The sequence below is a fragment of the Rutilus rutilus genome (assembly GCF_951802725.1).
Source record: "Rutilus rutilus genome assembly, chromosome: 3".
NCBI lineage: Eukaryota > Metazoa > Chordata > Actinopteri > Cypriniformes > Leuciscidae > Rutilus > Rutilus rutilus.
Window position 1 is genome coordinate 17,841,385 of NC_140211.1, and position 14,682 is coordinate 17,856,066.

Here is a 14,682-nt window from a genome sequence, read left to right on the forward strand (position 1 = left end):
CTTCTTGGCACGCGTTCATGTGCGTGTGTGTTTTGGCTGTAACCCGGCACGTGCTGATTAGAGCAAAGCTATGGAGTTGTTCCTCAAAAGTAAACCAAGTGAACGATAAATCAAGCTCTAATGTCACCTTGCACAAGCTTTCTGTTAACTCAGAGAATCAATCTGTAACACTCTCTTATTCTTGATTGCTGACACAGACGCTGGCTCCTGGTTCTGACCTGCGACTTCTCCTCGCTAGCAGATGTGACTGCTCTGCTTACATGTTGGCACTCGTTGTGGCCTTTTTGCAGCTTCAGTAGTGGTTTCTGCTGTTAAATACAGAAGGGTGTCGTCGCTCTTTCTACTTTTTTGTGGGTTTCTGTTCCAGTGGTTTTGTGGTCGAGTGACGTTGGAGACATTCTGACTGTAGAAGCTGGAGAAGAATAGATCAGTTGCTCTTTGCTGACTGATGAAGAACAGAGCGCCTTTTCCTCCCATCATTTATATTTTTCTTCTGTTCAGGGATTTAACTTTTTCTCTTTTGAACCTGTATTTGCCCACTTCTTTTTTGAATCATTTGGTCATTTTTACCCATCCATCTCTGCATATTATGGTTACATTGTTAATTTTGTGTGGAGAAATACTTGAAGTTTCCACATTCTTTTGGCTGACGTCACAAGACAGATGGCATCACTACCACCGCCAAATACCTTTGGGCAATAAATCGGTTGTTTCAGGGTAAGACCCTCAACCTCAAGTGGATCCACTTCCCTTTCCACAGCAGAGATGGCTTCTCTTGAGCTTTGGATGTCTCTCATTCCCTCCTCCCCACTCCATTCTTCCATCCCCGACTCCAGAGGAGCGAGTAAGCGCACGAGCGAACCGCTAATAACAGAAGGCTATTTGTCTAGGGGCTCTGTGATCCAGACTTGCAGACTGGTTCCTATTCCACTGGAAATTAGGCCCAGTCTCTGTGAGCCTGTGATTGTTTTAATTCCACTAACAAATTATCTGAAAATAAATATATTGGGAGATCCAATGCTGTAATAATGGCTCCATTGTAAGCTGTCGAGCACAGAGAGTCTGTGTGTATGTTGAGTATAGAGAAGTGGTTAGTCAAAGATTATGTTATAGACCTCAAGCTTGAATTTTAATCTTCCTTTTCTTTTGAACCCTTTTGTTGCCCTTTTGTTATGTCAGTCACTTCTATTTCTTAGCCCAATTTTTAGCTCAAAGTTTTGTTCCATTTTACTCCTTTTTGTATATTTTCTCTGAAGGAGCATGTTTATACAATGACATGACAAGTGTTTCCACCATCTTCAGAATGACTCTGCTATTATTTGCTTCATTGTCTTCTGCTTTTTATTTTAGGGAGAGGTTGGTTATATCTAGCTATTTGGAAATCATCACCTTTTGCCAAACATCATTATTTGACACAGTCAATCATATGAATGTTAAAAATTCTGTTCACTATCACTAAATTATGCAAATGTATATGATTGAACATTTAACAAAGCTGCAGTGTTTGGGGAAACCTGTTGAAAATAATCTTTGTTTTAGCAGTCTAGGCTCCTTAAAGGAAGGGTAGGCAATTTCGGAGAGGCTAGCAATAGCAAGCTAGCTTTGAAAGCATTAGATCCCACCATCCCTTCAGAACGCTCCCCAAAGCCACGCCTCCTGCTAAACGCATAAACGCATACAGCCAGAGCAGAGTCAGCAAGGCGTCTCAAAAGCACATAACATTTCAATAATAATGAACGTAAACAACTTACAGAGATCTGACTTGTAACACCTGACAGATGCAGATTCATTTTGGCGTTGATAGTGTTGACATTGAAAGGCATAAATCCGAGTCTGAGGACGTGAACAGCTCCGGGTAGAACGTCATGGGTTCCCATCTCGTAATTATGGTAGTTATGGTGTAAAAGTTTTTCACCCAAACCTCCATCGCAAGGACGACTTGATCAGGACTTTTCTCAGTGATACGCTACTCAGTTTGTCGTTCATCATGAGATGTTGCAACTGTAATTCCTCACCATCAGCATTAAGAAGTGTATGTCCATCAACAAACTGATGTGTATATTTCTAATTTATTGCGGTGCACATTCGGGAACTGTATCATTAACTGTATCATAACAGCACATACGTTAGCCGAACACTAACGTGAATGAGAATTTGCTTTCGCAGAGCAGAAAGCGGCGTCTTATCGACATGTACACACGTTACAGCGTTTGAGTGCTAGTCAAGTTGTTCGCGGGCGGACAGTGTAGAACATAGGTGGGCATTAGGCAAATATGTTACCCAGTGACGTGTAGCCGTAACGGAAGTGGGATTCGAATTCCTGACGAATCGTTTAGCCGTTTAAGAGTCGATTCTTTCTTTTGAGAGACAATAACTTTATTTATCGTACACTTTCGGCTTCACAACTTTGCAGATTGTTTACTTTCACAGACAGCTACATTACACACTGCATGAAAGGTATTATTTGAAGAAGCATAATAGGGGCATCGAAGAAAAAGGTACCAGTACTGTGTATGTTTTTTCATGGTCTATACAGCACATGAATCAAATGATACATCTAAATAAAAAGACAGCCGTACAATATAAAACTACTGATGTATAGATATTTTTTACAAGTATAAAATTCAATCTGTTTGAGGTAGAGATGCACCAGAATTACTATTATTATTATTAATAATTTTTTTTTTTTTTTTTTTTTTTACAGAAACTGATATTAAAGGGATACTCCACCGTTTTTTCATATTAAACTATGTTATTCCCTTAAATAAGACGAGTTGATACATACCTCTCTCGTCTCAGTGCGTGCACTAAATCGCTCTGGCGGGCGGCGAAACTTTGTTAGCACTTAGCTTAGCCCAGTTCATTCAATATGGGCCAAGCAGAGAAGCTACCAAACACCTCCACGTTTTCCCCATTTAAATACAGTTACTCGCGTAGTGTAACTCGACCTAGGACGGTGACACAAAACAAAACGTTGCGCTTTTCTAAGCGTGTAAAATGGATAACTATATTGTATGGCGGAATACCATAGCAAGTGCTTGGAAGCACTTCGACTTCGGCGCAGTAATATCTTCACTAGAGGGAGCGGGGGTCGGTGAGAGGATTTTTCACGAGTGAAGATATTACTGCGCCGAAGTCGAAGTGCTTCCAAGCACTTGCTATGGCATTCCGCCATACAATATAGTTATCCATTTTACACGCTTAGAAAAGCGCAACGTTTTGTTGTGTGTCACCGTCCTAGGTCGAGTTACACTACGCGAGTAACTGTACTTAAATAGGGAAAACGTGGAGGTGTTTGGTAGCTTCTCTGATTGGCCCATATTGAATGAACTGGGCTAAGCTAAGTGCAAACAAAGTTTCGCCGCAAGACAGAGCGATTTAGTGCACGCACTGAGACGAGAGAGGTATGTATCAACTCGTCTTAGTTAAGGGAATAGCATAGTTTAATATGAAAAAACGGTGGAGTATCCCTTTAAAGTTTTCGTTTAGCTGAAAACAAAAATAAACTATGAATGCTTAATTGATTAAACTATATTGTCCACTAATGTGGAAATTTGTCATTGACTCTGACTCATATACACACAATGTATAACAACATTCATTTAAAATCCAGTAAAAACAGTAAAAATTACAGTACATAAAATAACGATTGCAAAATAATCAAATACTTAAGTTGTTTGAGATTGTAGAGAGATTTTCATCATTTGCAATGATTCATGGGAGTTCGTAGCTGAGTGAAACTGAAGTTCTATAGAAGCACATGTCATCACTTAACAATTTACAAGCTTATGCTAAGTGGATGGGATTTTTACTTCTATTGCAACCTATTCACAATTACAAATATTTCTGAAGGGAATACGTGCTGTACAACAAACTGCATAACCTTTTAACAACTAAATATATTTTCAAAAGGAATTAATCTTTTTCCTCTCTTATTTGGCATGTGCCTTTACTGCATTAACAAAGTCAGATTCTAGTTTAAATCCTGAAATTGCAGCTGTGGCTAACTAATATGTCTTTCACTGTGAAATTCAAAAGTTCTTAATAATGGAGCACTTCATGGGGCCACTGAAGGAAAGGAATTTTTGCAGTGTTTGTTTCTTTCTTTTTGTTTGCCATCCAGTACCCCATCACTCTGACGCGAATGCCTCTACTTAAGATGAGAAGACCGAACTGAACGAGTGGGACATAACAGCCAATGAAGCACAATAGACAACACACTACTGTAACATACTGCATCCGATAAACCCTTGCTATGACGCACATGACTCTACTAGAGGTTAGAAGAGGACTAGAACTTCAGACATGTCTAAAGAAATAAGTGGAGCACAATACAATTATGAATACATTGACAATGCTCAATCTTTACATAGTCCAATTAGTGCATGTAGACCTTCTCATTCTCAGAGAAGAATTATTAGGATAAAGTGTTGGCTTGAATCCTTTGTGTGAAAACATCAAGCAGCCACAACATCCACCTTGCATCCTATTGTCACAATTTGCTTTCAGTTAATTTGCCCTTATGGTGTTGAAGTTTTCTCTCAATTACCTTTTTTGTCTGCTGTAAGAGACTGGGTTGAAATGTTCACAACATTTCCTGTAATGAAGTCCTTTAAATCTGATGCTCTTCATGGGAAGGAATTCTTGAGTTGCAAAGGTCTCTTCATGTGCCACCATCCGATATACCTTCGCAATGACGCACATGACTCTACTAGAGAGCTCAATCTTTGCGTAGTCTAATAAGCTCATTTGGACCTTCTCATTCTCCGAGAAGAATAATCAGAATAAACAGTGTTGTCTTGAATCCTTTTTGTGGAACCACCAGGAAGCCCACAACATCCCCTTTGTATCCTATTGTCGCTGCTTGATTTCTGTTCTCTTGTCCTAATGGCGTTTTGGAGTTATGGAGTTTTCTTTTTTTCAATAAAGAGGCAGTTTTTTTTGTTGTCTGCTTCAAGAGCCCTCCATGCCCGAATCTTGCTCCCCACTAAATAACTTGAGAGGTCTGTAAGGAGAAGGTTGTGCGCGCATTGAACTTAGTCTTGACGTCAGACGCTGTTAGTTAAAGAATAGTGTTCTATTGGGGAAATCTCATCTGAACTCTCACGTTTTGCTCATGGGAAATCCTTTCACAGGTGCCTTTCCCTTTGTTGGCACTAATGGGAAAAGACGTACTTTGTCAACATGTAGAACAGTATCGCTATTGAGTTAGAATGTCACATGGAAAATGATTGACATAAGTTCAGTCTTTGTTATTTCTTGGTATCGTGGGATACTAAAATACACTCACTCACTCACACTCTCTCTCTCTCTCTCTCTCTCTCTCTCTCTCTCTCTCTCTCTCTCTCTCTCTCTCTCGTATTTTAAAGTAGCTTTGCAGAAATAAGTGTTGTCATGAGAAAAAAATACTTTTTATTTGTAATTTAAATTGTATTCAAATTTTATTTGGATTCTTGTAAAAAACAAACAAATGTAATCTATCTATCAATCAATCTTCTTTGTGCAAAAATAACAAAAATAATTAAACGAAAAAAATGAAAGTCCTACCAGATGTTCCTCTTCACATGTTGCTGTGTTTGTTTTCCAGGCACAGGTGCAGATCGCTCGTGACAATGCCGTGACATCACAACAGCGGTCAGCGAGTGGACGGAGGATACGGAAGGAAGCACGCTCCGGCACAGAGGTGGACAGAACTGAAAGCAACCCCTTCACAGAACAGGATTCTGGGATATTGGATGTGGAGTATGAAGAGGAGGACGAGGTGAGAGAGGAAAGATTCACCTCAGCAGTTAAGCATTTCAATTTATTTTAAGCTTTTACCAAGTTGTTTTTAGTCTACTTTTGTGCACAGGCACTCTATAAAACCAGAAAAAAAGAGAATTCTCCATTCAAATGTGACTTGGGTATTATTCTCTGTTCTTGCTCTTTTTCCTTATGTGTCAGTCCTTTATTTGGGTGGGAATCATAATGAATGTAACGATTCTGGTTCTGATTCTTATTAGTGATTCCGCTAACAATTCTTTTAATATGTTTGAGATGGATTTAAATTTTTTTATTTATTTTTTATCAAAAATGTTTCTACACATTCAAATAAACAACCAGCCACAAAACACAGTAATGGTTCTTGGTTCATTCAGTGAAACATGTCAAAATGAATCACTCAATAAGTGAGTTAGGTTAATTCAGTAACCACTGATTCAACCTTTGTATGAATAACTTAGATCTGGAAAACACTGTCACAGTTTTTTTAGTATAGTGTTCTATCTACATTAGCCAAAAATCTAAAGTCAGCATTTAGTTAAAAAAATATATATTTTAATGGAATCTCTGAATATTGACTCTAAATACCAGTTTCTCTGTCTCTGTTTTCGTCCCTCTCCATCAGTCCCTTTCTCCTGCTTTACTTTAATATCCCTATGGACTCAGCGGGCTGCCTGCCCAGTCCAGGATCCCCTCCCTTTCTTAATGGAGCGTCTCAGCTCCGCAGTCGTTTAGTGTCATTAGGCCTGCCCTGCTCCTCTGAGGCAGCAATGTGAGACGTGTGGAGCATGCAAGACGTGCTCCCCAGCTGTTGCTACCACCGGCACGGCGCGAAAGGATGATCCTCGCTTATGTCCTTAGAGACAAATTAAAATGACACAATCAAGACAGTCAGTGTTCGTTGTGTAGTTCACGTTGATTTTATTTTGACGTGCTCAGATAAGCGTGTGAGACTTCTTGTTTTGGTGTTTTCACTTGCTCAAACCGAAGCAACACAAGATTGACACTTGTTGTGTTTGTACTAAAGCACTGGTGATGGACTTTTGTTTTCCGTTTGCGTTATGCTAAGCAGACACTTTCATATCAAAGCAACTAACAAAAAGTTACTTGCTAAATAAACGTTAATGTAATTGTTGACTAAAGTTATCATCTTTACCTAATGTCTTACCCAATTCCATGATGGTGCAACATTGTTAACTATACTATTTTGATATCACAATAGTTCCATAAGTGAATATTTTACCTTCAACTGACCCTGGTAAGGTTAATGCTTTTTGCCCTCTTGTTTGACCTTTCCCCCTTCCCTTCCATCCAAGCTTCAATCAGCCTGTGCGTCATCATGTTTTCCTCTTCTGGCTCCTGTTTGAGAAGCACTGCTTGTGCCAGGCTTTAATCTGCTTGAATCTCTGTGCTCAGGGGCTTCCTGAGAAACGGTTGTATCCAAAGATGCAGATCAGTGCCCGTTTAATGACCCCTTGCCACCTGAGCGATGTCCCCTTGCGCCCCTTCGTCCTGTCTGTAAACTGTTTGTAGGGGGGAGTATGTTGGTGTGAACACGCCATCCTTGAACCGGTCAGACATTTCCAGCACTGTCCCAGTGGTGCATCAAGACTGAATTGTTTTTTCCACATTCTCTGGTTTAATTGTTGGTGGTGCCATGAAGTAGTCGGGTTTGAATGTCCCTGGTTGCTATTTTGCGGGCACCAGATCAAAGCTGGTATTGTTCAGTTGGCCATTTGTTTGGGTTACTTTTGGAAAAAGAGTCTTTCCTATACTGGTAAGGTCAAGGGTGGCTCAAGTCAAAGGGAAATAAAGAGAGTGTGATAAGTTAAAGGTGGTAAAACTACATGCATTTTACACTACGTTCATTTTTCATGACCTTTGAAAATCTAAATAAATTCTAGTTTGGAAAATATCTTTAATGTTGTTTTTCCTTATTGACTTCCAGCTTTAGTGCTGGTTATTTGTATAGGATACTATGTGTCTCTCACTGACTGTATTTTATTGCAGATTCCTGGTGCGCAGGACTTGGTGGACTTCTCTCCTGTGTATCGCTGTTTACACATCTACACTGTATTGGTAAGTAGTTCTCATTTGCATTCTGTTTTATTTCAGGTTTGACTGGAAAATCTCTATGCTGGCCCTCACGCTTACATATAACCCTCACTTTGTTCCCCAAGGCCTTTTGTTGCAGTGTTATTCTCAGGTAGAGAATGTCTTGTGTGTTTTCAGCATGTTCCTGAAAATGTGGATGTGTATTTTAGTGTGTGTATGAGAGGTTGGTCATTTAAAATTTCTTGTGTTAATTTGACCGTTTAATGAGTGAGCGTTTTACACTACCGTTCAAAAGTTTGGGGTCAGTAAGAATTTATTTGGAAAGAAATTAATACTTTTATTCAGCAAGGATGCATTAATTTGATCAAAAGTGACAGTAAATACTTCTATATTGTTACAAAAAAATCTTTGAACTTTCTGTTCATCTAATAACCCTTAAAAAAAGTATCACGTTTTCCATGTTAACTGTTGATAATAATAATAATAAATGTTTCTTGAGCACAAAGTCAGCATATTAGACTGACATTTTAAACTATTACAATAGAAAACAGTCATTTTAAATTGTAGCTCTAGTAATATTTTACAATATTACAGTTTTACTGTATTTTTGTTCAAATCAGTGCAGCCTTAGTAAGCATAAGAGACTTCCTTTTAAAAGCATTAAAAAATATTACTGACCCCAAACTTTTGAATGATAGTAAATGTATAAATATGTTTTATTTGATGTATAGCTGCATGATTAAGTGAAATAAAGTTGAAATCCCAATGGGGAATATCTTCATATTAGATGTTTATAATATCACAAAATCGCAGTATTTGACAAAACAATCACAATAAGATTTTTGGTCAAAATCATGCAACCCTACATTAAGTACATCTGTTAATCCATGCTGGCTGGTCATTTTAAATCTAAGCGGCTAGCACCAGTTGTTTGTCAATGACTTTGCTGAAATTTGCCAGTGGAAACTGCTCCATAGTTTACCAGCAAGTTCTCCACCCAAAAGTACCCTGGAATGTTCCCTGCACAAACAAATCTTTCATTTGATGCAGTCACAAGTAATGAAAAATGCATCAGTATTAATTTATGAACTATTAACTTGCTAGGCACACACATTTGTGGAGTCAAGAGTCTTTAAACTATTTTCTTGTGGTATGCTTCAAAATACGACCAAGAATTTGGTGTAGGTCTACATGCTTGGGTGGGTACGTCTGTTTGTTTGTTTTTGTTTAGTTTTTTTACACGAGGACACACGTGTTTGTTTTCGGAGCGTACGTGCTGACAGCTCCTCATGAAGACTCTTGAATTGTTTGAGTTGGTGGAATGTCACTTTTATGACCCTCCGGCCTGTAAATTTCATGTGCGAGCAGATGGACTGTCATTACTACAATAGTCTTTGTAATGGAAGCTGGTGAGAATGGCATGCTGGGGGTTCGGGGTAGAGAGGAAGCCTTTAGAGTTCATGTCTTGCCCTTTTTTTGACCAGTCCAAAGCTTCTCTGGAAACCCGGTCTAGGAGCCGTCTGAGGACGCAGAGGAAAGGGAGGAAAAGTAAAGGACGAGAGTTGTTTGAAAGTGACCAGGGAGTCATAGAAGGGAGACACACACACACTGTTTTGAGGTTATAGGAAAAAAAGCAAACAAATGAGAAAAGAGCCCCGATAAGTGAGTCGATGTGTTTCTTTTTAAGATGGAATGTTCGAGTTTTTTTTGTTTCCTTTCCCTGGTGACCCTTGAGTCACCTCAGACCCTGGGAAATCACAATGCTTACTTATACAAAAACAATCAGAATTGCACTTTATATGTCCCTGAAGAACTTTTTTGTTTAAACGGTGAGCACAAACTCATGAACGCCTGTTTCAATGCGCCTATGGCAGATACTTCCCATTCACTGTATATTCAGTGGCCTGAACGCCCACATAGGAAGGAAGTTGTTGAGACTGTTGTATGTTTATATGGCGATTGGCCTTAGTGTGACATCACTCCAGATAATTTAAACAAACATCATGTAAACACCGCTACACGCTACTGTAAAGAGTGAGAGGCACAGAGAGACACTTGTGGAAGGGAGGGAAACAAGTCAAATATAGAATTTGTTCATGACCGTGGTCCTGTAGATGTACAATGGCGCTTTTTTGGTTCTGCTCTGACTCCTGAGCTGGCTGCACTCCAGATGGCAGGAGGCGCTGAGGGGGTTCACCTGGGTTTCCTTCATACCAGGGGGTCGTGACCCGGCCACGGTGTCCCTTGGCCTTTTATTTTTTGCATGTGTGTGAGACAGTATGACTGTGAGGCCTGGAACTATAAGTGTGGAGCTGCTGCGGAGGAACAGGAAGTTGAACTCTGGTTGGAAATTCAAGCCGAGGGATGGAAAGAATAAGGATGGCGAAAGAGAACAGGACAAGAGAGAGGTCAGAGTGCCCATTGGAGGGTACAGTCTGTTCTTTTGTCAAGTTTGACTGAAAAACTTAAATAGAAGACAATGTGTTTTAAGTTTTTCTTCACACTGCAATCAAACAATTGACATTTTTATGAATCTGAAGATAATAAAGTTCAAATGGACAGAGGAAAAAGATTATCCCTCTGGAGTGGTGATTAAAAGAACAGTGGACTGCAATAGAATAGAAGGCAGAGGAAAGAGGAAGTGTGATATTTAAGTTTAGTTGTTGAAAGTGTGACCTCTCTGCCTCAAGGTCTTGCACTTACCATAGCCTCTTATTGTTTTTACATTGCCAGAACACAGCCAAAATGAAATGGCATTTTTCTTTTCAACTCGTATGACCTCAAGTGCAGACATTTAATGATGTCAGAAATCCGAGGCTGGTGGAGATTTCCTGGGGTCACTTTGTACTCTTACCTCTGTTTGCTCCTGTAGAACTGTAGTGTTAAACGGTCATATATCTATTCTATTCTATTCTATTCTATTCTATTCTATTCTATTCTATTCTATTCTATTCTATTCTATTCTATTCTATTCTATTCTATTCTATTCCTCCTGGCTTTCTTTTCCTGTTAGTCTCCTGTACCGACTTCCAGCTCAAACTCCTCCTCTTTGCTCCTGATGAAACTCTGAACAGTGTCTCCATTCTCTGACAGTTCTGGTCTGTGTTCAGATCAGTAAAAACAGAGACTGGTTGTGATGGGCCAGCTGCAGCAGGAAACCCTTGAGAAGGAGATGTTGGCACTGTTCTTCTTTGATTTTGACTGTTTAGGTTAAGGAACATCTATATGAGATGGAGCATTTGGACTCGATTAACTGAGTTTAGACTGCAGTTGGTAGACCTGCTCTTCTCAGTCTAGTAACCGCACAAAAGTTTGTATAGCCAACAGGATGGACACACTCAGTTAAATTCCTTTCACACAGAACACAGCATCCTTCTCTAACATCCTTTTTGTTCCTTCTCCAAAATTTCTTTTTAAGGATTCTGAGGTCATTTACATCCTGCTCCAAAGAGTCTGTGTCATCAATGACCGTATATTGAGCAGGAGTCATTTTGCCATACTTCAGACTGTTCAGTTTTAGGGAAGCTACTTTGATGCTGCAGCTGCTCATAATTTAAAGCGAGTGGCTATGAATCATTGAATCCATTTTTTTTTAAAATAAGTTGATTAATGAACCATCTTGAATCAGAAATTAATCAGACTTCCCAACACTTTTTGTGAGAGAGAAGGTTTGTATGCATGTGTGTGTGTGTGTGTGTGTGTGTGTTGTTGCACTTAGTAAGTTGAACAAGTTACTTTCTTATACTTTGTGTTTCTCACTAAATTGTTCAAACTTCTGTCTTTCATTGTACTCTGAAGGCCTTTGTGGTCAAAGCATAGTATCTGTTTGATCCCTATTGTTATTAAAGGTTTCAGGTTGTTCTGAAGTAATTTGAAATTTGTATAATGCTTTTTCCATTTCTGTGCCCACTGTTTTCTCCTCCAATTCTTATTTCTCAAACCTTATTCTTCCTCTCACATCATTACATCTGGGTGGTCTTGGTGGCGTAGCCTAGTTGTAAACTATTTGGGCTTGGTAACCGAATGATTGCAAGTTTAAACCCTCAAGGTTCTTAGTATCACTATTGTGCCCTTAGTCAAGACTCTGGCATAATAAGTATGCTGAAAATCGCTGTAGAGTAAATAAGTAAAAATATCCCATTAAATCAGAAATTCACAGTGACAATGTTTCCATTATTACGGAATGGTTCCTGCATATATTGCAACTGTATATTTCATTAAGTGACATAGTGTTAATATACCAATCTACTTGAAGTACCAAATTCTGCTTTGTACTTTAAAATGTACTAATAACCACCATAATAATACAAGTGGTAAAATAGAAAGCTGCATTATGAATCAGTCTTCATCGTAAGCATACATGTCAACCCACCCGTTTTTCCCGGGATTCTCCCGTATTTTACCTTGCTATCCCGCTATCATCCCGTTTAAATATTTTCCCGTATTTCTCCCGTATTTTGAATCTTTCTATAAAAAAATAAAATAAAAATCCCACTGGGTTAAGCGGAAATCTCGCCCTGCAGCTAATTTCATTGGTTAAGGTTACAATGACGGGTAGGTTTAGGGATCAGTGTTTGGTGTAGGCAATCAGTACTGTGATTCACATGACCAATAAAATCTTTAGAATCGGCTAAAGATTCTTAGCCTATTCCACCCCCTATTATTTTTCACTGTATTAATGTGATTAATTAATGCGATAGTCCATAGTATGTACTTGCAAAAAACAAACTTGAGAGTATTTTACAGTAAAATGACTTGCAGTGTGATGTTGAACCATTTATAATTTAAATGGTTAACTTGCGGTTAACCAATAAACAGGTTTCTTCTGTAAAAATTATTATAATGTTTTCAATCAATCAATCAATCAGTCAATCAATCAATCAATCAAAGCTTTATTAAGGACACGTGGTTCAAAACACAAACAATAACACAGACAATACAAATAAAAAAAAATCACGTGTTTACATATAGGCTAAAACGCCAATGGTTCCACATACTGGAGAAGAACCTGACTGAACTTAGGGCCAGGTTTGTCAGTGTTGAAATTATACTGTTTGCAGAGTCTAACAACCTACACATACATCTGTACATGATATTGCGCAGAACAGGTGGGCACGCCAACACTGACAAACATTTGGCTTGCACTGCTCCATCGTGGCACCTTAAGTAGCAGCCTCATTCCATCATTATATGCTACATTGAGTTTCTGCATGCTGCTCTTTCTGTAATGCCGCCACAAATGGGCAGTATACATAGAGGTACAATATGCTCTAAAAAGTGCAGTCTTCACAGATCCTGAGCACATATCAAATTTGCAAATCAACATAGCTTGTGCATAGATAATACAACACTGTCTATAAATACCCTAATCATCAAACAGGTCATCAGTTATATAATCTCCTAAGTATTTAGCCTCATCACATACCTTAAGGACAATACCAGACAGAGAAAATTCAGGACATTATAGTTTCCTGTCCTCCCTACTCCTAACAATCATAACATTTTCTTCTTTGCATTGTAGTTAATGTAAAAGTCTGAGCCATATTGAGAGGAAACCCTCAATAACTGTTGAAGGCCAGCACTATATGGACACAAAATCACCAAATCGTCGGCGTACATCAATTGGTTGATGATAGTGTTACCAACCATACAACCTGTTCCACAGCTGTTTAGCAGCTTCAGTAAATCATCCATATAAACATTAAAGAGAAAGGGGGACAAAATGCTTCCCTGTCTAACTCCATTGCATACATTGAATGGAGCAGACACAGAGACCCCATTTTACATGCATTGACTGATGAGCATACCAAAAAGCCAGAATTCTCACTAGAAATTTGGGAACTCCTCTGTTGTGTAACTTGTAAAATGATTTTGTTTATGATTTACACGATCAAATGCTTTAGAGGCATCAATAAAACACATAATAATTGTGCAATTATGCCTGTTATACAAATCTAAAATCTCCTTTAAAGCAAAAATACACAATACTATCTGTGCCATGTTTAGGTTTAAAACCAAACTGGTTGTCAATTGTCAGGACAAACTGTTCCAACTTATTCAGTAAAGTCCTCACCAGGACCTTGGATAGAATACTGTCCAGAGCTATAGGCCGGTAATTATCCATGCTATTTATTTTGCCAGCTTTGTCTTTATTAATAGGCACTAACATCACAGATAAAATCAATCAATCAGAATTAAATATTGACGCTTACACCATTGGCAAAGATGTTTTACAGTTATCCATTCTTTAGATTTCTTTCCAGAAATCATTTGGATAATTTTTTTTGCAGCTTCTTTGCAAGTGAGTCAGACCTCATTGTGTTTTCATTCCTCTTTATGAAACGTAGGGCATATTTAAAATGTGCATTTGCCCGTTTCTTATATTCAAATAAGGAACCATGTTTATGTCTGCCATGACTTCATGTGTGGTGTGTATTTGCTTAGTGTATCACATTATTAGTTTAGATTTGTCAAACTCTATTGGAATCAATTGACATTCAAGTCTGCCTGTGGACACATAAGAAGCTCTGTTAGTGTGCCGTGGAGTGTTATAGCTGGTCAAGTCTTGTCCTGTTGTATTATCCTTTTAGAAGAGTTACAGTCACCCGCTCCGTCTAGATAAATTCAGAAACACTTGACCAGGTAGTGATAAGTCCTACCGTACTGACACTGTTTTCTGTCTTTATCTCTGTCTCTCTGTGCGTGTCTGTGTTGTTTCTGCGCTCTTTTCTGACTGGGACGTGTGTGCATTTGTTGGTGTCATGCCCTTATAGACTTTGATAGCAGTCTGTGTGAGGTGGACAGGAACTGCACTTTGGGACTCTGGGAAAAGAGTCAAGTCTTTAAGCGCTGAATGAGTGCCTTTGT

The 14,682-nt window shown here is 38.8% G+C and overlaps 1 protein-coding gene across 3 annotated transcripts in view; it reads left to right on the plus strand.

Annotated features, from left to right (window-relative positions):
* The window catches only part of exoc6b (exocyst complex component 6B), a 95,975-nt gene that overhangs the window by 26,365 nt on the left and 54,928 nt on the right, over positions 1–14,682 (plus strand). For 2 of the 3 annotated variants that reach the window (XM_084403440.1, XM_084403438.1), the window contains exons 7-8: positions 5,588–5,761; positions 7,771–7,839. In XM_084403440.1, the coding sequence (XP_084259566.1) occupies positions 5,588–5,761; positions 7,771–7,839 (243 nt within the window). Of the gene's footprint in view, positions 1–5,587; positions 5,789–7,770; positions 7,840–14,682 lie in introns of all 3 variants that reach the window. The other variant, XM_084403439.1, reaches the window with a different exon arrangement.